At 43.1% G+C, this 24,575-nt stretch overlaps 1 protein-coding gene across 2 annotated transcripts in view; it reads left to right on the top strand.

The window, feature by feature from the left end:
• The window catches only part of Filip1 (filamin A interacting protein 1), a 154,189-nt gene extending 130,985 nt beyond the window's left edge, over positions 1–23,204 (top strand). The window contains exons 3-5 of one of the 2 annotated variants that reach the window (XM_032910334.1): positions 7,416–10,221; positions 11,677–11,734; positions 22,616–23,204. In XM_032910334.1, the coding sequence (XP_032766225.1) occupies positions 7,416–10,221; positions 11,677–11,734; positions 22,616–22,656 (2,905 nt within the window). In that variant the 3' untranslated portion in view covers positions 22,657–23,204. Of the gene's footprint in view, positions 1–7,415; positions 10,222–11,676; positions 12,517–22,615 lie in introns of those variants that run through there. The other variant, XM_032910335.1, reaches the window with a different exon arrangement.
• The last annotated feature ends 1,371 nt before the right edge of the window (positions 23,205–24,575 follow it).

The following is a 24,575-nucleotide window of genomic DNA, read 5'->3' as shown; positions in this document are numbered from 1 at the left end:
ATGGAGCATCTCAATTGGGTATGATGAACTTGGGCAACAAGTCAATCCAGACATTGTACACTGACTAGTTCGCCAGGAGGGGGACCTTATTCTGGTTCTCACAGAGATACCCTATGGTTTATACCTCTGACAGCAGGAGGAGAGTATCAGGAGCAATGACAAAAGTGTAAGTAAGCACGTTCACTGTCCATTTTTCCATCCTGGGCTGTCTCTTGCTAGGCTATACTTACAATGTAACAACTTTTCCTGTTCCTTAAAAATGACTTGAAAAATTATTAGTAGAACATAGTCCACTGTGTGATGTTAGGTAGAGGGCATTCAACTATCCTTGTTGATTTAGAATAAATTTATGTTTTATACTGGTGTGTAAATATAGACAGTGTGCTTACAGCAAGTAATGAATCCTATAATCTTTATGGAGGATAATTTGCTATTATCTGTGCAAGAGTGTATGTGCGTGTGGTGTGTGCATGTGGTGTCTGTGTTTGTGTGTGTGGGTGTGTGTGTGTGTGGTGTGTGTGTGTGTGGTGGGTGTGTGTGTGTGTGTGTGTTTGTGTGTGTGTGGGGTGTGTGTGTGTGTGTGTGTGTGGGTGTGTGTGTGTGTGGTGGGTGTGTGTGTGCATATGGTGTGTGTGTGTGTGTGTGTGTGTGTGTGTGTGTTTAAGTTGCTGTACATTTTAAACATAAATTACTATGGGCTTAACTTCCCAATCAGTTTAGTTTGTTGTGAGCTGTTTGCCTGACTCACAGAGGATCCAAAATGCAGATTCTTTGTATTAATTAGTAAGGGTTCCCTAGAGTAACAGAACTTAGAGAATAAATCTCTCTCCTCTGTCTGTCTGTCTGCCTGTCTGTCTCTGTCTCTGTCTCTGACTCTCTGTCTCTCTGTGCAAAGAGTTAAAGCTTCTTTCTTCTATGTCCATATATAGACTTCCAGCACAAAGTGAGGCCCAGATTAGAGGTGGGTTTTCCCAGCTTGAAGGCTCTGGATTAAAGGTATATCTTCCCGTTCAAAATCTGGATCATCTTACTTCAAATTAGGCAAAGGTCCCTCACAGGTGTGCCTCTCCATTTTGGGGTTATAGTTAGTTCTAGATGTAATGTAGTTGACAGCTAACACTATTCATCGCATGCTTTTTAAAAACAATTAGGCTGGGGATTTAGCTCAGTGGTAGAGCGCTTGCCTAGGAAGCGCAAGGCCCTGGGTTCGGTCCCCAGCTCCAAAAAAAAATAAATAAAAAAAAAAAAAACAATTAGTGACTAAACCTTTAGACACAGTATTTATATGTCTCTTCTAGGGCAGAATTACATATAACTCCTCAATGGAGTGGAATTTCAAGGTGCTCTGCCTGTGATCTGTGGATCATTATTTAAATTACTTGGATTATACCATCAAATTATGCATAATAACATTGCTTGTTATTTTTCAGTTTAGAGGCTGTGGTTTTACAATATAAAATTATGACCGACTACAGGCTGTCTGTAACATACTGAAGTAAGAGAGACTCACAAAAGTTGCCAACAAGAAGTCGGCTTTAAATTTTTCTTCTCTTTCGGTTTTGTGTCACTAAATTCTTTGGCTCTTTACTGTGGCCTAGGGTCAAAGATTTAGAGAGGATGGTTTAAAATTGTAGTGGTCTTCGCATGAAGGGGAAAAGGAAAAGTATGTAATGGTGTCATAAATGTATCCTCACTACCAAGGAAAGACAAAACAAACCCAAAGACATTCGCTGGTGGGACGGGGCCAGCTGGTAAAGCCACTTGCTGCCTGGTGACTTGAATTCAATCCTTGTGACCTACACGGTGGCAAGAGAGAACCAACCCCACATTGTCCTCTGTCCTTCATTGCATGCTACACCTGCACCCCACCTACCACACACACATACACATATAAATGAGGGATTTAATAAACTTATAAAGACAAAAGCCTGTGTCCTATTATGAAAGACACGCCATTTCTTTATGTATCCAAAATGTATGTGTGTATAGTTCACAATTGTCAGAGCCAGGTCTAGGGAGAGGCAAGTGGAACGCTCACATTAGTGTAAGAAGTTGCCAGAGTATCCAGAATCGAGATGTACTATATTTTAGAAACACAAATCCACGATGGAGAAAATGTCAGCGCTGCAGATGAAGGCAGGATCCAGCTCTGAAAAACCACGTCCCATCCCACTCCCGATCAGCACACTGAGGATATTAGGTTATTTCTGGATAATTATATTAGTCACTGACTCGAAGAACAAGGGTAAGTTATTAAAAAGAGGCTCTCCTTCCTCGGTCATGTGATAAAGCCATGCCTCATCGTGTGAACAAGCGGCTTACCTCTGGACTACTCTCTAGTTGGGGGAAAGAATGCATTGTGATTAAAGTCTTCAAATTGCACGCAAGCTTGGCTCTTTTGACGTTCATTCATCTTTAATTACTATCACACCCTTGCTAGTTTGAACCTGCTGTCTCCTTTGAAGAGGAGAGCAGAGAGTAGGGGGCGGTGTACAAAAATATCAAGCTGAGAGGAGGGGGAATTAGGATGATGTGCTGGAGAACAAGCCCAGGGTGATTTCAGTAACGTTGTCAGTTCACAATGGGGAAGCTGGTAAGAGACGAATGCCAGGAGACAATTGGTGTTTGGGAAAACGGTTGAAAAGTGGAAGCATCAAGGTTGTTGAGGGAAAAGACCCATAAAATCTTACATCATATATTTTCAAGGAAAAGTGAGGACAGATACAGGCCCCTACATCAGAAGCAAAACAGACTCATTATTGCTTCAAAAATGGATGTTGGTCATCACCTCTCCACTATTCTTTGAAAGAATATATCCTTTGTTAAAAAAAGAAAGAAAGAAAGAAGAAAAGAAAGAAAGAAAGAAAGAAAGAAAGAAAGAAAGAAAGAGAGAGAGAAGAAAGAAAGAAGGAAAGAAAGAAAGAGGGGTGGGGTGGCTGGAGAGATGGCTCAGTGGTCAAGAGCACTGAGGTTTTGAGTTCAATTCCCAGCAATCACATAGTGGTTCAAAACCATCTGTAATGGGACGCGATGCCCTTTGCTAGTGTGTCTGAAGAGAGTTACAGTGTACTCATACAAATAAAATAAATAAATCTCTTTTTTTTTTTTAAAAAAAAGGAAAAAAGATAAATTCACAAATACATGTGGACTAAAATAAAGAATATTTTTAGAACATAAGTTAGACTATATCAAATAAAAATTAATAGAGGAGAGCTGGAGAGCACTGACTGCTCTTCCAGAGGTCCTGAGTTCAAATCCCAGCAACCACATGGTGGCTCCCAACCATCTGTGATGGGATCTGACGCCCTCTTCTGGTGTGTCATGACAGCTGCAATGTACTGATATAAATAATAAATAAGTAAATTTAAAAAAAATTAAAAAAATAAAAAAATTAATAGAAGAATGATAACCACAGACAACAGAATACCATGATGCGCTAAGGATGGTTGAAATATCAGTAATGAAGGGAAGTGAAACTTGGGGAAACAAGGAGTAGTTAAAAATTCAAAGGAGAATTAAAAACTTTCATATGGAAAGTTTCAAGCAGTTTCAAAGATAAGGTGGTTCGTGTCCTGAACCCCTGGGCACCGTTGCTTACCTTCCACACTGAGTTGTTCCCCACCATCCTGCTTCTAGCCACTCCTCCTGTCAGAATGTGTTGATATGAATCTCACATTCATTTCAGTCTTCATTCATCAATACTTCAATATGTATTGCTAAAAGATAATGTTTTTTTTAAATATTATTTAAAATCTACAGTCAAATCTCAAATTTGCTAGTCCCTGGACAACACAAATTTCCTAACTGTCTCATTGAAATGAAGTTTAAATATGAATCTGAAAGGGTATATTGGTATATCTCCTAAATTTATTAGAGTCTATAGATAACCATTGATGGTTTTGATGCTTTTAATTTTATTTTAGTGTGTACATGATTCTCATGTTTTTTACATTAAAATGTATCTGTTGAAGAATCTAGGTCCCTTATTGCATAAACTGCCCATGGCTTGGGTTTGTCATCGTGATGTCATTTAGCAGTTTCTTGCTCTGATCTTTATGATTACCTACTAATTAGTTAGAGGTGTGTGATGCAATCCAGGCTCTACTTTCACAGTGAGAATATTTCATAGGTGATAAATGTACACAGTGCCCGGCAGGTTCCCTTCTGAGGGACACTGATAAGAGTTACCCCCATCCATTACTTCAACATGGATTGTAGATGTGTGCCATGTCATTATATATTAATAATGGTATGTTATCATTGAGCCTTTTATCAACTGGACTACTGCTATGAAGGAAAACAAAAAGCTTTAAATGAAAGGAGACTGTAGGTGATCTCTCTCTCTCTCTCTCTCTCTCTCTCTCACACACACACACACACACACACACACAAATATCTATGTATCTATAGCTATATCATCTATATTTACCTAAATCATCTATATTTATCTGTATCTATATCATCTATATCAAACATTAAAAAATTGATCTTGTTTCCACTTTCTTTTTCTCTTATTTCTCCGAGTGGTAAAACCTAGCTTGTGTTCTCTCTCTCTCTCTCTCTCTCTCTCTCTCTCTCTCTCTCTCTCTCCCTCTCTCCCCCCCCCCTCTCTCTCTCTCTCTCTCTCTCTCTCTCTCTCTCTCCTGACTCCTTCTTTTAAATCACCCAGATTTCTGGAAATAGAAGAGATCAAAGGTGGGCAGGAGTGGGCACCTGGAGTCAATCCATCTAAGGGGTGGCAGAGATGGGCAGTAATTGGGTTTGGAACCTATTTTGAAGATGGAAATGATAAGACTTAGAAGAGAGAGAGAAGAATACAAAGTGCCTTTAAGTTTTGGGCCTAAATATCTGAACAGATTGACGTGAGGAATATTCATTAGGGGAAGAGCGTGAGCCCAGAGGAGACAAAGAACGAACTCCAGTGGATACAGCAGCTAATTGAATGACAGTGTCGGTGCTAGTGAATGGATGGCTGCCAGCAGGCGGGAGGTCCTGAGAGCATTTGGCAGGCCTTGTGCATTGACCTGACTTTTTATTAGTGATTGGGGTCATTTTTTCATTGACACAAATGCAAGGTATGAGCATTGGGCGAAGAAAACAATTCAAAGGGAGTCTTGACAATGGCAGGAGAGATTGGTTGACCCGTTCAGGTTAAAGTTAACCTAAACCGAGTCTTGTAAATTGATCTGTCCAGTCAGTATCTCTTTAAGGGATAGTACTGCTACTAAAATACAATGTTTGCTTAAACAGATCTAATTCAGATCCCAACCTGCCCTTCCCGATTATGTGTCTTCAGTTAAGTTCAACAATTTCTCTTATTTATAAAAATGGTATGATCACATTCAAAATGAGAATTAAGTGAAATAAAAAAATACAGGAATACCTTTCTGTGTTAACTATTGCCAAAGGTAGAAGCTGCCGTGAGCATCCGTGAACTTCTTGAAATGTAGTAAGATGTAGCAGTTCTCTAGAACCTCAAACATTATGTCCCGAGAAGTATTCTTCTGCACCACTGTCCCAGCTGCATCGGGAAATGTCAATGTCCCTTTCTTCATCTTTCTCCATTCTGGGTTCCCCTGCTTCCCCTGCTTATGCGTTAGGTCACCAAGCAGGTTTGGTTTTTTATCATAATTGAATCGTTCTGTTAGCCCAATAAGAGCAAACAGTCTTAAATGCCCTTCTACTCATGCCGAGAGACATTCAGTGACGCTGCTGCAGGATCACTCATGGCACTCTGTGGGATTTAAAAGCAAGCTTTTCTTTTTTGTTTTAAACAGAACAATATATTCGATAAATTCCATAAAAAAAAACCCTCTTAGACATCACCGTAACGATTTCTATAATAATCCTATGACAATCGATTTTAAGTGATTTTTATAAATATGCCCAAACATTCATTGTACAAGGCATTTCTATGCACTTGGTTAACTGTTGGCCTTGTCATAAGCATGAAACAAACCCTTCTAAAGAATAAGGCCGTAAAATATACTGAAAGAATAAAATGTACTTAAACACATGATAGTGGCTTTTGTAACCTGCACCTCTTAATTAGCATAAAAGTTTCTGAAGTGTATTCTTACGTTGATTGATGGTGACTGATTTTAATTTTAACTCTGACTTACGGGTGTTCAGAGATAACCCTTAACAACATGTTAAGGCCTGATGATGGTTCGGCAGTTTAGAGCATTTTTCTGTGCAGCCATAAAGACTGAAGTTCAGATCCCAGCACCCATACCACAAGCTGGGTACCTAACAAATGTTTGCTAACTACAGCTCTGAGGAGTCTGATGACCCTGTGCACATGTGTCTGCATACACAAACACACATGCAGACATACAAAGTCTGAAGAATTGGTTGTGTTAACTGACCAAAACAAGAATGATAAATCTCTCTCCCTTTCTGAGGCTATACATAAACAACATGGAGAAAGCATACTTCATACCTACAAAATATAATTCCTGTAGCTGCCACATGGTTTTTTGGGGGGTTGGTCATCATTTAGATTTCTTCTCTACTTAATCATCAATTTTAAAAATGTTTAAATTGCAAAACTGATAAACTCTGTCAGTTTTTATGTCGATAGAAATGCCTGAGTAGAGCAGCTTTTGTATCTTTGCCTCCTCCCTATCTGGTGATAGTTGCTTAGTTTCTTTCCATTTCTGTTTCTCTGTGGAGCCCTGGTTGCTCTGAAACTCCCTCTGTTGACCAGGCTGACCTCAGACTGAGAGATCCACCTGCCTCTGCCACACAAGGGCAGGGGTTAAAGATGTGTGCCACCACACTGGACTGGCTTACTTTCTTTCAAAGGTTCAAAATAAAACCTGTGTGCTCTGTTCTGGTCTTTCCTTTATTTAAGTATATTTCTCTCATGAGGTTGGGTGGTGTGGAGGTGCTAAGTAAGAATTCTGGAAGCCTGCTTGCGGCTGAGCTGTATGCCAGCACAGCCGTTTACTTTGTATGTATGTGTCAGGCCACACGTGCTCCGGTGTCCCTCTTACCGAATGAGGGTGAAGTAGCAGTACTTTTCCCATAGGATGCCTGTTAAGATAAAGTATACTAACTGTTCCCGGAATACAGAAAGCACTATATGAAGTCCTTCTTGTTGCCCCAGTTAAGGTACTCATGTCACATGTTCAGCTTATGAATGTCATAAACCGAACAATTCAGCAAGCAAATCATAAAACAGAAACAAGCGCCCTCTGAGCCAGTCTCATGTCCCCTACTAGTCACTGCCCCTCCCCATGGGGAACTGCTATCCTGACTTCTCATTAGTTTTGCGGATAGCCACTGGTGAGCCATACTTTTCTGACGTTTAAGAGGGACCACGGTGCAGCATTTTGGCTATCTAAGGCTGTATTTGCTGATTGTATTTGCTGATTACTCTCCTAACATGGAGCTGACATTTTGTTTTTTAGGTTGAAAAAGCTCCTTGAACAAGAAAAAGCTTACCAAGCCCGCAAAGAAAAGGAAAACGCTAAGCGGCTTAACAAACTTCGAGATGAGCTTGTGAAGCTCAAGTCCTTCGCCCTCATGTTGGTGGACGAGAGGCAGATGCACATCGAGCAACTGGGCCTGCAGAGTCAGAAAGTCCAGGACCTCACTCAGAAGCTGAGGGAGGAGGAAGAAAAACTCAAAGCGGTCACTTACAAATCCAAGGAAGACCGCCAGAAACTGCTCAAGTTAGAAGTGGACTTCGAACACAAGGCCTCGAGGTTTTCCCAGGAGCACGAAGAGATGAACGCCAAATTGGCGAATCAAGAATCTCACAACCGGCAGCTTCGACTCAAACTGGTTGGCTTATCGCAAAGGATTGAGGAGCTGGAAGAGACCAATAAAAGCCTTCAGAAGGCAGAGGAAGAGCTCCAGGAGCTGAGAGATAAAATTGCCAAAGGGGAATGTGGAAACTCCAGTCTCATGGCGGAAGTGGAGAGTCTACGCAAGCGCGTGCTTGAGATGGAGGGCAAGGATGAAGAGATCACGAAGACTGAGGCCCAGTGCCGGGAGCTGAAGAAGAAGCTCCAAGAGGAAGAACACCACAGCAAGGAACTTAGACTAGAAGTGGAGAAGCTGCAGAAGAGGATGTCTGAGCTGGAGAAGCTGGAGGAAGCCTTCAGCCGGAGTAAGTCGGAATGCACCCAGCTCCATCTGAACCTGGAGAAGGAGAAGAACCTAACCAAAGACCTGCTGAACGAGCTGGAGGTGGTCAAGAGTCGAGTTAAAGAACTCGAATGCTCGGAGAGTAGACTGGAGAAGGCCGAGTTAAGCCTGAAAGATGACCTTACAAAGCTGAAGTCCTTCACTGTGATGCTGGTGGATGAGAGGAAAAATATGATGGAGAAGATAAAGCAAGAAGAGAGGAAAGTGGATGGGTTGAATAAAAACTTTAAGGTGGAGCAGGGAAAAGTCATGGATGTGACGGAAAAGCTAATCGAGGAAAGCAAGAAGCTTTTAAAACTCAAATCTGAAATGGAGGAAAAGGTGTACAGTCTGACAAAGGAGAGGGATGAGCTGATGGGTAAACTGAGGAGCGAAGAAGAAAGGTCCTGTGAACTGAGCTGCAGTGTAGACTTACTAAAGAAGCGGCTTGATGGCATAGAGGAGGTAGAAAGGGAAATAAACCGAGGTAGGTCGTGCAAGGGGTCTGAGTTCACCTGCCCGGAAGACAATAAGATCAGGGAACTAACGCTTGAAATAGAGAGACTGAAGAAACGACTCCAGCAGTTGGAGGTGGTGGAGGGGGACTTGATGAAGACCGAGGACGAATATGACCAGTTGGAGCAGAAGTTCAGAACCGAGCAGGATAAGGCAAACTTCCTCTCCCAGCAGCTCGAGGAAATCAAACACCAAATGGCCAAGCACAAAGCCATAGAGAAAGGGGAGGCCGTGAGCCAGGAAGCCGAGCTGCGACACAGGTTTCGGCTGGAGGAGGCTAAAAGTCGTGATTTACAGGCCGAGGTGCAGGCTCTCAAGGAGAAGATCCACGAGCTGATGAACAAGGAAGACCAGCTGTCTCAGCTCCAAGTCGACTATTCGGTCCTTCAGCAAAGATTTATGGAAGAAGAAACTAAGAACAAGAACATGGGGAGGGAGGTCCTCAATCTGACCAAGGAGCTAGAGCTTTCCAAGCGCTACAGCCGAGCTCTCAGGCCGAGTGGGAACGGCCGAAGGATGGTGGACGTGCCTGTGGCCTCCACGGGAGTGCAGACCGAGGCGGTGTGCGGGGATGCTGCGGAGGAGGAGACCCCGGCTGTGTTCATTCGCAAATCCTTCCAGGAGGAAAATCACATCATGAGTAATCTTCGACAGGTAGGCCTGAAGAAACCCATGGAACGGTCCTCGGTCCTCGACAGGTATCCCCCAGCAGCGAATGAGCTCACCATGAGGAAGTCTTGGATTCCTTGGATGAGAAAAAGAGAAAACGGTCCTTCCACTCCGCAGGAGAAAGGGCCCAGGCCAAACCAGGGTGCAGGGCACCCCGGGGAGCTGGTCCTAGCACCAAAGCAGGGCCAGCCCCTGCACATCCGTGTGACACCAGATCATGAGAACAGCACTGCCACCCTGGAGATCACAAGCCCCACATCTGAAGAGTTTTTCTCTAGTACCACCGTCATTCCTACCTTAGGCAACCAGAAACCAAGAATAACCATTATTCCATCACCCAATGTCATGTCGCAAAAGCCCAAAAGTGCAGATCCTACTCTCGGCCCAGAACGAGCCATGTCCCCTGTCACGATTACTACTATTTCCAGAGAGAAGAGCCCGGAAGGTGGAAGGAGTGCGTTTGCCGACAGGCCTCCATCCCCCATCCAAATCATGACGGTGTCAACATCTGCAGCTCCCACTGAAATCGCTGTCTCTCCTGAATCTCAGGAAGTGCCTATGGGAAGGACTATCCTCAAAGTCACCCCGGAAAAACAAACTGTTCCAGCCCCCGTGCGGAAGTACAACTCCAATGCTAATATCATCACCACGGAAGACAATAAAATTCACATTCACCTGGGTTCTCAGTTTAAGCGATCTCCTGGGCCTGCGGCTGAAGGCGTGAGCCCAGTTATCACCGTCCGGCCTGTCAACGTGACAGCCGAGAAGGAGGTTTCTACAGGCACAGTCCTTCGCTCTCCCAGGAACCACCTCTCTTCAAGACCCGGTGCTAGCAAAGTGACCAGCACTATAACTATAACCCCAGTCACAACGTCATCCACGCGAGGAACCCAATCAGTGGTGAGTACAGCAGGACCCAGAGCAAAGCACAAGCGGGGGTGGGGGTGGGGGTGGGGGCTGGAGAGACTAGCCAGCTCCTGCACAGAAAGGAAAAAGGAAACCCCCTGCCTCTGCCTGTAATCCGATGTTTCCCGGAAGGGTACCTATACAGAAATAATAAGGCTCTTACCTAGAAATGAAAATTCACATTTTGACAAATCGAGCCAATTTTAAGGAAGCATTTCATTTATTTATGGAAATTTATGGAGACTCCATAACATACTTACAAAGGATCTCTGAAAATGGTGCTACAGAATAACCATAAGGTTTAAAATGTGATTTTTTTTAATGTTCAAAATATTTAAAAACAAACAAACAAATAGCAGAGTTAAAACTGCTTCCAGGTGTGTTTCTATAGTGTAAAGGCATGGCCACAGCCATTCTTCATTCCAAAATTAAGACCGCAGGATCTTCATATTAGAATCTTTTCAACAAAACGTGACTCTATATGTCTAAAAAAAAAACTGTATTTTATTTAACAACGTCTTGCGAAGCACACGTGACACTGTGAACAGTGACATACTGAAAACAGAACTGAAAACCAGGTGTGGCGGTATAGGCTAGGAATTCTAGCACTCGGGAAATGGGCAAGAGGGTTGCAGGTTTCAGCCCAGCTTAGACTACGTAGTAGGAACATACCTCGAAAGAAAGAGTGGGAAGGCAAAAATTAAAAGATTTCACAACAGAATGCATGCAGGCAGTGGCTCGGGGGTTCCAGTCTTTGCTATGTAACTAGGGCGGGAAATGTAAGATTTGTGAAATGCCTGGGAGATGCTGTCCATGTCCCTTGAGTAGCTGGAAATCAGATCTGGACTTCAGAAGGGACTGGTGGCTAACGACTTTGGGGCTTGGATGCATGGAATACAAGCAAGGGTATTCTCAGGGTAAACGGTGGGAACTTCAATAAAAGGGCCGAAGACTAGGGCATGACGACCCATCTAGAAGGCAGGCAGGGTCAAGGAACCATCAAGAGAAACAAAGGTGTCATTAGAGCTTGGAAGCATCAGTGAGACTCATACAGAGACCAAAGCAATGCACTGCAAGAAACGCTGTAAGAGGGTGGGCATAGTCAGGGTGCCAATTAAAACAGAAGTCTGATGTCATTAACAGGTGAATAGAGCCACTTCCTTTGAAAGGGCAGAATGGAAGGCAGTGGCACATCTAGGCCTTGAGGTCATCCTCTGTCAGGGTAGAGGATGGGAACTAAGGTTTGGGAGGGAAACTCAGCATAGATGTTTCAAGAACACAGAAGGGGTAGGGGCGGTTAGATGCAGACTCCAGCTTTCTCAGTCCTTTTCCCTGGTGTGGGTTGTTGTGAATACCCCTTCGTGGCAGGAATTACGCTAATAAACAGGTTTAAGGCAAAACTGGGCAAACTCACCAACGTATCCCTTTTGTCTGTGTTTTCTCTTCCAGTCAGGACAAGATGGGTCATCTCAGCGGCCTACCCCCACCCGAATTCCTATGTCAAAAGGTATGAAAGCTGGAAAGCCAGTAGTGGCAGCCCCAGGAGCAGGAAATCTGACCAAATTCCAGCCTCGAGCTGAGACTCAGTCTATGAAAATAGAGCTGAAGAAATCTGCAGCCAGCAGCACTGCCTCTCTTGGAGGGGGGAAGGGCTGAGGGCAGTGGCTAAGGGGGTACGTTGTAAGGATGCTACTGCTGCAGTGGAAACAAACCTTCCTCTGTTTGTGCCAACCCTTTCCTTGTACTACTAATTTAAGTTTTAAATATCTTGTTTATAAAATAACCATTTAATAGCCATCCACCCCCCCTCCCATTTTGTGCATCTGTTTCAATGCAGGGGAATAGAATTAATTAGCAGAATTTCTGTTTGCTGAATGTTCTGTTGAAGATGTTGGTCCAGTTCAGTTTTACTTCTAGCATGTGGCCCCATTCAAGGTAGCTCACGAGTTATGAAGCCCTCAATATTGTCACCGGAGAGATTTGAGGACCACATTACATATATGCTCCCAAAGGCTGGCTCCCAATTATCCTAATTGTAAGCCAACTTTAATAGACTCAGTTCTGTGATTTTTTTTCCAAAAAAAAAAATATTTTGAAATAGGACAGAGTTTAACAGTTGTCATTTTGCACTATCAAATCATGACTTTGATATATGGGTTATAAGAAAAGAATACTTTCAAAGCTATCACAGGGTCTCTAAACTTTTGGAAAAACAAAAGCCCCTAATATGACCTCAGGAAACAATTTGAACGTGAAATAAAATGGAAATGAACTATGGAATCTTAAAAAGAGAGTTTGATTTATTTGTGTGTGTTGGTGTGTATTCTAAAAATTGTGGCTAGCTCAAACCACCCCCAGCAGCCATCTCCTAGACAATAACTTTGGACCACTAGGATCAGAGTTATGCTCTCTCCTACTGTACAATTGGTTGAAATCGTAGAGTTGTAGGATAGCGCTGCTGAGGGGCCCTTTAAAAGCTCAGCAGAAACAGTGCTGAATAAAAAACCAGCGGAAAGCAAATGTAGGCATTCTAATGCCAAGGAAAAAGTGACATCATCCATGGCTTAATTGAATTTAATATTTTCCTCAGTGAAGTGCGGATTCTATTTGCAGATGTAGAACAGATCATGATTTGGGGTGCGTGTGTGTGCTTGCCGGTGTGTGAGGTGTGGGGAAGGACTTTATTATGGCTGCCAGTTTTACTCATGTTTTAATAATTTTCTTTAATTGTCAAGCATGCTCTAATAAGCATGGAACGGAGTGTAAACTCGGAGTGCCGTGTGTCTGGGACATTAACCTTGAAGAAGTAGAGTGTGTTTCATGGTCATATAACCATGAATGAGCTCACAGCTGGTCAACTACAGCTTAGCATTCCACTGTCGCATGCAGGCCATGCTGCTGCCAGACTATCTGAGCCACACAGATAAACTTCATAAAATGAGAGCAACTACAGGCTTTCAGATTTGTTCATTCCTATTTCTGACTTCTTCAGTATCCCCAATCATGTGGGATAGCACACACTTTGGGTGTCTAAGCAAGGCAAATTGGAAAAGGAAGATGTGTGCTTGGTTTCCAGACAGAACCAGTGTGTCTCTTGATGAAGAGGCACTTATTCCTCTCTGCACCAAACGCCATACATCCTGCAGAACATGGACTGAACGTATGTGTGATGGCGGGTGTCTCCGTCTCCAATCATCTGCACACAGGTTAGGTGAATCTGTCACTTGCTGCCCATTGGTTCTCTGCGTTTACATTAAATATGTGTAGCAAACCCTGTTAACAGCAATCCAGAATGCTGGTTCTGGAAGGTCAAAGAAAAATAGAGGTTAGCTAAGATGTGTGGATGATCATTGGACACATTTTTCACAAGACGTTTTGCCACTTAGAACACTGACTTGCGTTTCTAGAAGGATTTTTCTCCATTCTCATCAATGGACAGCCAACCTTCCAAAGACAGGACAGTCGTGGTTTTACGAGTGCCTATTGTGTGCTCATGAGGCGTTCACTGTTGCTGCTCTATGACCACACTTTGTTGGAGCAATGACAGTGTCAACCGCTGTGCTCCGTTCGACTCTGCCTGCCCTCCTTTAAGTGACTTACGATCTCAGGATCTCAGTGTCGCTCGCCAATCCTCTTGCTTTCACCTGCCCACATTATGGCTACCTCACTTCCTCTTGGAAGTTCACGGCACCCCTGGGAGAGAGCTCAGGAAGGCTTAACAGTGAATGAACAGGGTGTAGATCTGGCATAGAGTCGTGTACAAAGCACAACCTGTAAGAAACCTTGGCAGAACAATACATAGTCACTTCAGAAATGGCAAAACGGAACTGCTGGGGAAGTTTCTCTTTGTAATTCTAGAAGCAGCTGTGCACTTATTGAATAGCTTTGTTTCGAAGTCCACATTAGAAGTGGAATGCACGGGGGACAGGGAGTGGAGGATTAAATGCAGCCTTACTCGGTCATCTCATTGGTAAATGTCTTTTAAGATGCTACTTAATGTGCTTTCGTAAGGAGTGAATGGGCTAAAAACTTACTCTTTCCTGTGTTAGTAACCCTATTGTATATGCTAAAATAAAAGCGGTCTCATAATGGCTGATGTGTACAACTTCTATTTGGATCCTGCAGCGAGAAACTCTAAGAGGTGGGACACATGTGTCATTTGCAGAGTTCGCTGAGATAATGCTTTCTAGGGATGTGCCAGTACAACCCACACAGCTACAGAGGGGATCCTAGTTGCCCACGTCTGTGGATCATCTGCCTATACTGACTGTCTCACGACACCATGGTGGCTACCATGCATGGTCCCAGGCATACTCTGTGGGCCGCTGTGCAGCGTCCTTGTCACATTGATGCTGTGGGCTTCATTTGCTTAAATGGGTTCGCTGGCTTCCTATCAGGTTTGTGGGAGGACAGGTTAATGGGTAGCAGTGGGGTCTCTCATGAGATGCTAGCATAGTCACCAAGGGTGCTCACAGATCCCTTACTTGGTTGTTTCCAAGAACAAAGTCCAGACTCAGCACTCAGGTGTAGCCTAAGGACAGTGAAATTTCGGTGACGAAACAGGCCCAGGAGTACGAGATGCGAAGAAGACTTGGATTTCTCAGGAATTCGGAATACCGAGGGAAGAATGAGACTGAGCAAAACCGTGGGACTGTCAGTGAGAGGAGCACATGGGGCTGCTGAGGTGGCCCTGCGCTGGGCAGTTGTAGATCAGCGTAATGCCCTAGTGTGATATGAAGCAATAAATAAGAGAAAGAGATGTGTGTCAGAGGCTGAAGATGAGAGAAGGAGAGAGGCGGGGGAGGGAGGGAGAGAAAGAGAGAAGGAGGAGGAGGAAGAGGGGAGGAGGAGGGGGAGGAGAGGAGAATATGAGAGTAACAAAGAGATGGGCATAGGGGACATTTAAAATTCCATCCAAATGTGATATTTCCCTTCCACATCTGCCAGGGTCTCATCATTAGTTATCTCTTCATCTCTGTTCTCCCTCCTTCCTCCCTTCCTCTCTCCTTCCCTTCCCTTCTCTCTCTTTCTCTCTCTCCACCTCCCTCTCTCCATAAGTGCTCTACAACTGTCCTACACTCCCAGCCCCAGATTCCCCTTTTACCTGCCATTTCTACATAGGCTAGAAATACATTCCATCATCTTCGAGTTTAGCCAACCTTTCCGTTCATCTGAGCAGGCCTCTGCAGCTCCCACGGTCTCCACCCACGTCTATCTAAGCTATCGATGGGACAGTTTACATCTCCTGCCCCTGCTTTCGTCCTGCACACGTATCCTTAACATTTTATCATTTTTAATCATGTGCATGTGTGTGGGTAAGAGCCCTTGAAAGCAGGTGCCCTTCATAGGCCAGAGACGTTGGATCTCTCCAAGACGGAGCTAACTGTGGTTATGAGCGGTCATCTTAGGTGCTGTGAATTAGTTGGCCTTCAGCCCTCTGCCAAGCCATCTCTCCAGCCCCAACATTTTCTTTTTAAAAAGTTAATTCATGCACACTGCCTTTGTTGTTTAAGTACCAAGTGCATGGTGGACAGCAATAAAATACTTGTCGTTCTTTTCCTGTTCCTTCTGACCCAAGGTTTTCCTTGGGGACACTTTCTCCAACTCTGACCCATTTCAGTAAACATTTTTCTCCATATTTGTAAACAAGGTCTTCGTAGTCTAAACCTCTTATTTCTAGATTTTAGGTATATTGCCTTCCTAGTATGGTCTTGGTGGTGACCATTTAGGCTTCTAACTTTTTCCTTTTAACCATCCTCTCACCGTGGTCATGCCACATCATCTTTTGGATATAGGAGTTAGATGTTTAAGTGTTTATAAAATGTGTACAGTGGAAATTTGAGTATGGTTCCCTGCTGAACCCAGTCGTACACTCACTAGCAGTGCGTTCTCTTCCTCCTGACACTTCTTCCAAGGAATAATTGCTTTAATCTTTCATCTGTTTGGTTTTTTTATGTATCTATTTTAGTTTTCCCAAACACCCCATTTGATCTGCCAAACACCGATCAGTAATTTTTCCGACACTTAAACACAGCAGTTTTCTATTTCCTCCCACAGGCCTTCCTAGTGCAGCCCCGCTTCTCTCAAGCTGGACTGGTTGTCCTCCAAGACTGCTGCCCAGCTGTTGTCCTTTTGCCTGAACTGAATCCAACCTCACCTCTCTTCTGATTGGTTTCCTTCCTCTCCCCTTCCCTCCCCTCCCCTTCCCTCCCCTCCCCTTCCCTCCTCTCCTCTCTTCTCCTCTCCTCTCCTCCTCTCCTCTCCTGTCCTGTCCTCTCTGGTCCTTTCCTCTCCTGTCCTGTCCTCTTCTCCCTTCTTCTTCCCCCACAAGAAGGAGGTTCAAGGACAACTTTCAGAAATTGATGCTCTCTTCCTACCACAGGTTCCAGGGACCTAACTCTGGTCAGCAGACTTGTGTGCTTCGAGCATTTTAACTTCCTTTTATCTCCCAAGCCTTAGACCCCATTTTTTTTATTCTTTATCTTTCATGTCTTTGTGCCAACATACCCTTCTTCTGTGTTTTAGAATGCACTTTCCCATAGATTCTATAGAAAGAGCACCTGCACCCTGAAGCAGGTTCTAGAACAAGGGGGGCGAGATGTACCTCCCTGTTCCCACGAGTCAACTTTCCATGACCTCGTTCAGTCTATGCTGCCCATTGTTGTGCCTACTGTCAGGGTGTTTTAGATCAGTCCCCCACTCCCGGAAAATGATTGTCTCTATAATATAACTAAACGTCTTTATTTTATGTGTATGGACGTTTTGTTTGTGTGTGTGACTGTGTAGTATACCTGGTGCCAATGGTGGCTAAAGAGGAACTGAACTGTAGCTGAGTTACACGTGGTTATGAGCCACTGTGTGGTTGCCAGGAAATGAACCAAGGTCCTCTGGAAGAACAGCCAGTGCTGCAGGGCCACCTCCAGCCCCCCACGTTTGTTTGTTTGTTTGTTGTTTGAGACAGGTTACCTCATTGGAACCTGGTGCTCAATGATGATGCTAGAGTGAGTACCCGAGATCTGGTCACCTGTTTTTGCCTCTCTGGTGTTGGGACTACAAGCACACTGACATGATTTGCCTTCCAGGGATCCAGCTCAAGTTCTCATGGTTGCCCAGCCATGAGATTTCATGGACTCTGCTGTCTTCCTAGCCCCAAGTTCTAAAATGTATTTTAAGGTTGTATGTATGTGTACCCCATACGTGCAGGAGCATACAGAGGTCACAAGAAGGTATCAGATTCCTTAGTAGAGTGGTTCTTAGCCCTCCTAATGCTGCAATCCTTTAACATGCCACCTCATGGAGTGGTGACTCCCCCCACCCCCACCCCATTCCCGACCATATATTATTTTCATTGCTACTTCATAACTGTAATTTTGTGGCCGTTATGAATCATAGTGTAAACATCCAACATGCAGGGTATCTGATATGCAACCCCTGTGAAAGGGGTTCGACGTCCCCTGCCCCCAAAGGAGTTTTGATCCACTACATGAGAACTGCTGCCCTAGACAGAAAAAGAGAGGCATGAGGTTAAGAGTCACACTGTGAATGCTGGGAATTAAACCCAGGTATTCTACAAGAGCGTCAAGCACCCCTAACTACTGAACTGTCTCTCTAGAACCTCCGCCCAAACCGTTGCAAAGTTAAAGATAGATTTAAACGTTTAGCCTAAGTGCCTGAAAGAACAGAACCTGGGTATCACGGACTCAAAATGTACATATTTCCCATCATTCTGTTTATAGAGAATGTTATATTTGAGAGAAGCAGTTCGAATTTGCTTGTTCTGGGATTGGCTTGCCTGAAAAATAAATTATTAGGCATAACTATTGGTGACTCCTGTAGCCTGGAGCTGATGGCGGAGGAGGAAGTGTTTTGGAAGGAATCAGATAAAGGGTCCAGTGGTTATGAAACCCCAAGAGGGATTATATCATCTGGTTCAAAAGTTTTCTGGAACAAATGACAGAACTGATTATCGGAAGTACTTTTAATTAGCTGAGCTGAATCCAAAAGGAGGCGTACAAGTCCAAGCCAACAGAGGAAGTTTATTGAACTTCCTATTTAAAACAGATGTTCTATCGGGGGCCCTGAATGTGCTAATAGGATTGTATCCCGATGTAGTTCATGGGACTCGGAAATGCCAAAAACAACCCCCCCCAAAAAAAACAAAAAACAAAACAAAACAAAAACAAAAAACAAAACAAAACAAAACAAAAACAAAAACAAACAAAAAACAATACCTAAGTGTTCTCCCTTCTGAATGGCATACGCGACATTTGTTGAGCATTTCTGCAGGTGGGTAAGTTACTTGGAGGGTATCAAGTTCAAAGATGAAGTTTAGAAGCTTGGGAAGGGGAAGAACTAAGCAGGTATGCGTCCTTCAGAGTCCCTGGTAGGGAGGGAGTCACTGAACATGTGGGCAGGTTGGTGGGCTGGTGTGGTAATGGCCACAAGGACATGTACTCCGTAAGTTGATGTAAAATTTTCTGTGAACAAAGCCATCTTCCTCACTAGACGTAAAGCCCCGATACAAGGTGAGATGCCACGGTGCTCTGTCCTCAGTGTGTGTACCTAGCACACAGCCATTGCACTGGTTTGGTCAAACCAACTAGAGGGGACCTTTAAAATGCAGAGTCCCTTGCAGATAACTTGGCAGAGTAAACGCATTGCCTGGGAGGGAGATCAGGCCTTCTGCTGGAGGGTATCTTTCCCACTGGGTAGCCAACATGCTCTCCTGGGAAGAAGCAGAATTCCAACATGCTGTAAAGTTGTCCTACTCCAGCATTCAAGGGGATGCTCCCCGGAATTTCTCCCCAAATCCCACCCCATTGGAATCCACGCCATCTGGTTGGCTAGAAGTTCTGTGAACCACTCACAAGAGAATGGGTTCTAAGTAAGGTCGGCAGTCAAGCGAAACTCGGAATCAGTGAACTATCTAACAGTGTAATCAAAGAACGGGTTAGTGCCCTCCCAGGGCAATGTCGGAATAACAGTAGTGGGTTTATGTTTTGGCAAATTGTCAAAAGTATAGAAAAATCCAGTGTCATCTACATGCATACGATAGTCAAAGTTTAAAGAGCTTTTTCTTTCATTGAAAAAAAAAAGAAAATTATATTGATAAGTGCCTGGGTATCAGGGGCCGCAAATTTAAGTGTTTTTGTTGTTTTGAGTTTGCTAATAGTTGATAAGTAACTATGATATTGGTCTTTAGTGTCTATTAAATACTTGACAAATTATAAATAATCCAAAGATGTATTTATAGAAAGAAAAACTTCTTATGGAATTGTCATAAGACAATTCCTGGTCATAATAACCTCTCCTCAGAGACCCCAAGTGACTGACACTTGGGTTCTTTTCTTGGACAAAATGAAAGCCTAGGAAGAGATGGGAAATATTTGTCAAGTTTGTTACCATCAACAACAAAATTGAAAAAGGTTTTTAAAAATTACATTACTTATGCACTTATTTATTTCTCCCACCACTGTGTGTGTGTGTGTGTGTGTGTGTGTGTGTGTGTGTGTGTGTGTGTGTGCACCATAGAACATGTAAGTTGGTCATAGAACAACTTATGAGAGTCTCTTCTGTCTCCTATATGGGTCCTGGAAATCAAACTCAAGCCATTAAACTTCGTTCATCTCACTGAACAATCTTTCTGGCCTCTCAACAATTTTTTAAAAAACTATTTAATGAACGTTTTCAAAACCTTATGCTGTGCAATATTTATTTCTCACAATTTCGGGTATTAGATGAGTGATTCCTATTTGAATTCATTTGATACTTAGGGGGAAAGAGATCGTAAGAAGTTACAGATAGTAGACGTTTTTAATTATGAACGTACAGTTTGTATGCACAACAACTTGTTATTTGGAAGTTTCGAGTATTTCTGACAATCTACTATAAATATGCACATTTACCCATCGATTGCTACTTTGCTAATTTGCATATACTCATGAAGACATAAAGCGAGACCATGATATTGCTTCCTTTGTGTAAACCCTCTGCAGACCGCTTTGCCAAACATGCGTTCTAATGAGATTGCTGCTGTTGGACTGCACGGCACTAGAGTTAAGAGAAGGAGACTGCAGGAATGGGGAAGCTTGCACTCAGGACGGTGTTGTAAACGTTGAGAAATGTTAGTCCCGCAGGGGACCCTAAAGTGATTGCTGGAACCTTTACTGTTTACCCGGAATGAGAACAAGGATTCTGAGTTACATCACACTGGGAATGACTCTGGATTCCTCTCTGAGCTTTGTTTCTGATTCTTTAAGGGAGGAAACGGGAAGACACTGACATCCTGTAGAAGGGATTTGTGACGCAGGTCTCTTGAGAATTCTTTGATGCATACTATATAATTTTTTAAGCAGTGACCAGAAAATAGCATTTTCATCCTAGATGATGACTTATACATAATATTAAATGCTTTTACTTTCCTGGCTTGAGGATAGATACATTTTTAGAGACTTTCTTAAAAGTGTTTCAGGTCTAGAGAAAATTGTATATATGTATTTATTTTTATTTCTTGCCTTTCTATATGTATATTATTTAAGCTGTGGGAAGCCTTCATTGGTAAACTGTCTTAAGTACAAGATTATTTTTGTGCTTCATATAAACTTTGTTTTGTTTAAAGCCAAACTCAAGCCAAAAGGCCAAGAAAGGGAATGAAAATATCTCCACCTAGTGGCTCCACGAGGTAATTAATAAAACCAAAATCCAAAAGCGTTTTCTGTAGAGGATCATCCACCACACAGTTTAGCATGAACTGTGTCTACGGTGAAATGCAATTTAGTTAATATTTACATAAATAAAATAAAGTTCAGGTAATATGCACTATAATTAAAGTGAAAACAATATGTGGAAATACTATTTGTTAGTTCCTTTTTTGGGCAGTGCGGGGGGCGGGGGTGCTGGGCTGGGGAAGAATTGAGGAAGGAGCTCAGAGCCTTTCAAGTGCTAGGCAAGCATGCTACAACCGTGCTACCCAACAGTTGCTCTTCGTGCTTTTGCAAATGCTGATATAAGTTTCTTTTTTCTGCTTTGCCTACGCTCAGTGACCGTAGAGCTGTGTCTTCTCACCAAGCTAGCTCTCTGCTTGCCGCGGGGTACGGAAGCCGCAGGGTACCCACTTTGTACATGGTTTCTAAATGACTGGATGAAAAATGTGATGATCCAAGTTCATGAGGGCATAAGGGCTCATATAAAAGGAAAACTAATCAAACAATGTTACTAAATGTTTGTAATGTGGCTGGACTGCTTTAATTAATGAGTCAGCTTTGGAATTTATTATGAGACTGGATTAGGGGGCTGGTGGGATGGCTGAGTGGGTAAACGTGCGTGTTGCCAAGCCTGAGGGCCATCCCTGGGGATCTAAATAGTGTAAGGTGAGAACCAATGCCCACAAGCCATCCTATGACCTCCACATGTACACCTGCCTACGTACACAAAATAAATGAACATTAAAAAAAAAAAGGTAAAAAACACGGGATGGAGACCACTACTCTTCCAGGGGTCCTGAGTTCAATTTCCAGCAACCACATGGTGGCTCACAACTATCTGTAATGGGGATCCGATGCCATCTTCTGGTGTGTCTGAAGACAGTGACAGTGTACTCATATTCATGAAATGAAAAACAATGAATGAATGTTTTTTATTTCAAACAAACAAACCACAAATAAATTTATAGGGCCAGCGAGGTGGCTCAGTGAGGAGGGATGGCCGCTGCCAAGCCTGACAACGTGGGGGCCTACATGGTGAACAGAGGTAGCTAAGTCCTGCGAGTTGTCCTTTGAACTCCACAGGTGTGCTGCAGAACACGCACACACACGACACAACACACACACACTCAAATAGATAAATGTAGCTAGCCAAAGAGAATGAATCTAGATATAAGAACATTAGCCAGTTATGCAGAAAAGCAATAGTCAGAAAGCGAATTCTCTCTTAACTTCTTTGGAATGCAAAGGGACCAAGTCGTCATTAGCAATCCAATGCACACGCACGGAAAGAAGTCACAGGTGTGTGGACACCGTTCAGAACAGAGGCGTTTGCCTGGAGAACAGCTTCAGGAAAGTATTTTTCCATCATGTGACTTGTAGACCACAATTACCGTATTTGTGTTTAGTTTTTTTTTCATCGAGTAATATCTACCTAATATTACAAAAAAAAATTAGACACAGTTTCTAAAGGGGTTTAATTATTTTGGAAGTAAAGCACACGTTCATACGTAAAGAAGTTACCCCTAATAGCAAAGTCTGCCAAGCTGTTGTTCCTAGCCTTGTGCACCTGTTTTTGTTCTGTTGTTTAACATTTACAGTCTTGTAGTGAAGTGGTGTGCTACTGGTTTTCAAGTCAACTGCTTAACTTGAGTTTAATCGAAAACGCATCTTTCTTCTCTTTATAGAAAGCGTCGTCATTCACCAGTTGCGTATGAGCTCCAGATGAGATTACCAAGCACAGCACTCAATCATCACTGTGGTCACCAAGGCTACTGATGTTGACTGGAAACACCTCATGACTTCCAGTGATTTTCTTTTTTTGGAGGATACAATTTAGCAGTTAAAAACCACATTGTGGGGGACATGAACATCTGTGGCAAACGCCATTGATCTTTGTGCCCAGAAAAAGGTTTCTTCTCTTTGCAAAGTGTTCAGGCATGTGGGCACATGCTGTATAATGGATTTGTATAATACATTTTGTAATGTGATTTTTCCCCCTAAATTGTCTCTTTTCTCATAGTCCATGGTGCATGTATCTGTAGATTGTACTGTCAATTCTTCGAAGTATTGTGTATTCAAAAGAGGTTAACCTATCATTTTCCTTTGATTAATTCATTATTTTTTAAGGAAAAGAAAGTACAACACTATTTCCCTGGACAACTTCACAAGGTAAACCTAGATGCAGGAGATCCTGGGAATTTTACTGATTGAAGAATGTTATGGTTCTAACCCTGGCCCAACACTGAAAACAGTGTGCTGACTTAGGAGTTTAAGTACTTGAGGGGTTGGGGATTTAGCTCGGTGGTAGAGCGCTTGCCTAGCAAGCGCAAGGCCCTGGGTTCGGTCCCCAGCTCCGGAAAAAAAAAAGAAGGAAAGAAAGAAAGAAAGGAAAAGGAGTTTAAGTACTTGAAACCAATTTGTAATTGTCTCCTTAGCTGTTCTGAGTGGGAAACAAACAGCTTTGACTGACAGTTCAATTTTATTTCTATCTGCATTGTTTAATTCTGTGTACAAAACATAGTGACTTTGATGTCGCTGTATTTCCCACGTACTAATGCCCCCCACAAATCTTGCAAATAAAAACTGACCTAAATAATGTCAATTTTTTTCTCTAAAAACAATAGGGAAACCCAAAGGTAGATAATCACTTCCCTCTGATTTTGATAGACTTTCAAAACTACTTGTAGGTAGGAAAAACAACTCCTCTTCCTCCCCCTCCTCTCCCTCCTCCTCCCCTCCTCCTCCCCCCTCCTCCTCCCCTCATCCTCCCTCTTCCTCCTCATCTTCCTCTTCCTCCTCATCTTCCTCCTCCTCCCCCCTCCTCCCTCCTTCTTTCTCCTCCCTCCCTCTCCTCCTCCTCCTCCTCCTCCTCCTCCTCCTCCTCCTCCTCCTCCTCCTCCTCCTCCTCCTCCGTCTCCTCCTATTCTTTTTCTTGGTACAGGTTCTTGCTATGTATCCTGAGCTAGCCTAAAACTGGCTTTGTAGACCAGGCTGGCCTTGAAGTCACAGGGATCCTGCCTGTCTATGCCTCTCACATGTGCTCGGGACTAAAGGCATGTGCCACGGAACCCAGCTAAGAGTATATACTTAAAGATTTAAAAGCCCAGCATATACCACCCGTCTCATTGTCGGAGCTGCTGTTGAATTTGGGATATGTGAAAATGTGAAGCCTCCTTGAAACATTATATAAAAAAAATACTGTTGACGGGAGTGTACCTCTTATAAGATCTTTAAAGTAACTTTAAGGATAAGAGCTGACACTCAGGTTTCTAAATGAAGTCATTTACCGTGCTACCCCAGTACGAGTAAAGAGCCAAGGCGTCTTCTGAATGTTACGAGGTAAATCAAGTCACATAAGTCACGGGCTGGAGGTTCACCTCTGTAGTCCACAAACTGTACCCATATCAGCTGCAGAGGGAACTTTACAGAGTCTCTGGAATAGGAAACACAATACTAAATTTCCTCCCTCCTGTAACCTAGAAAAGTTTTGTATAGTCTGTGGAACTACATATTATATTCAATACATACTATAAATTAAATATTTCCTGAAAAGCCTTCTTGCATTTACTTAAAGTAAAATAAATGCTATGTTAGGCTTGCCCAAGCTTTAATGATTGTGGAAGTCTCACATAGCCTTCTGTGGTT

The sequence above is a fragment of the Rattus rattus genome, chromosome 8 (assembly GCF_011064425.1).
Source record: "Rattus rattus isolate New Zealand chromosome 8, Rrattus_CSIRO_v1, whole genome shotgun sequence".
In the NCBI taxonomy this organism is placed as follows: Eukaryota; Metazoa; Chordata; class Mammalia; order Rodentia; family Muridae; genus Rattus; species Rattus rattus.
Note: the sequence above shows the minus strand (reverse complement) of the source record. Positions and strands in the feature narration are given on the sequence as shown.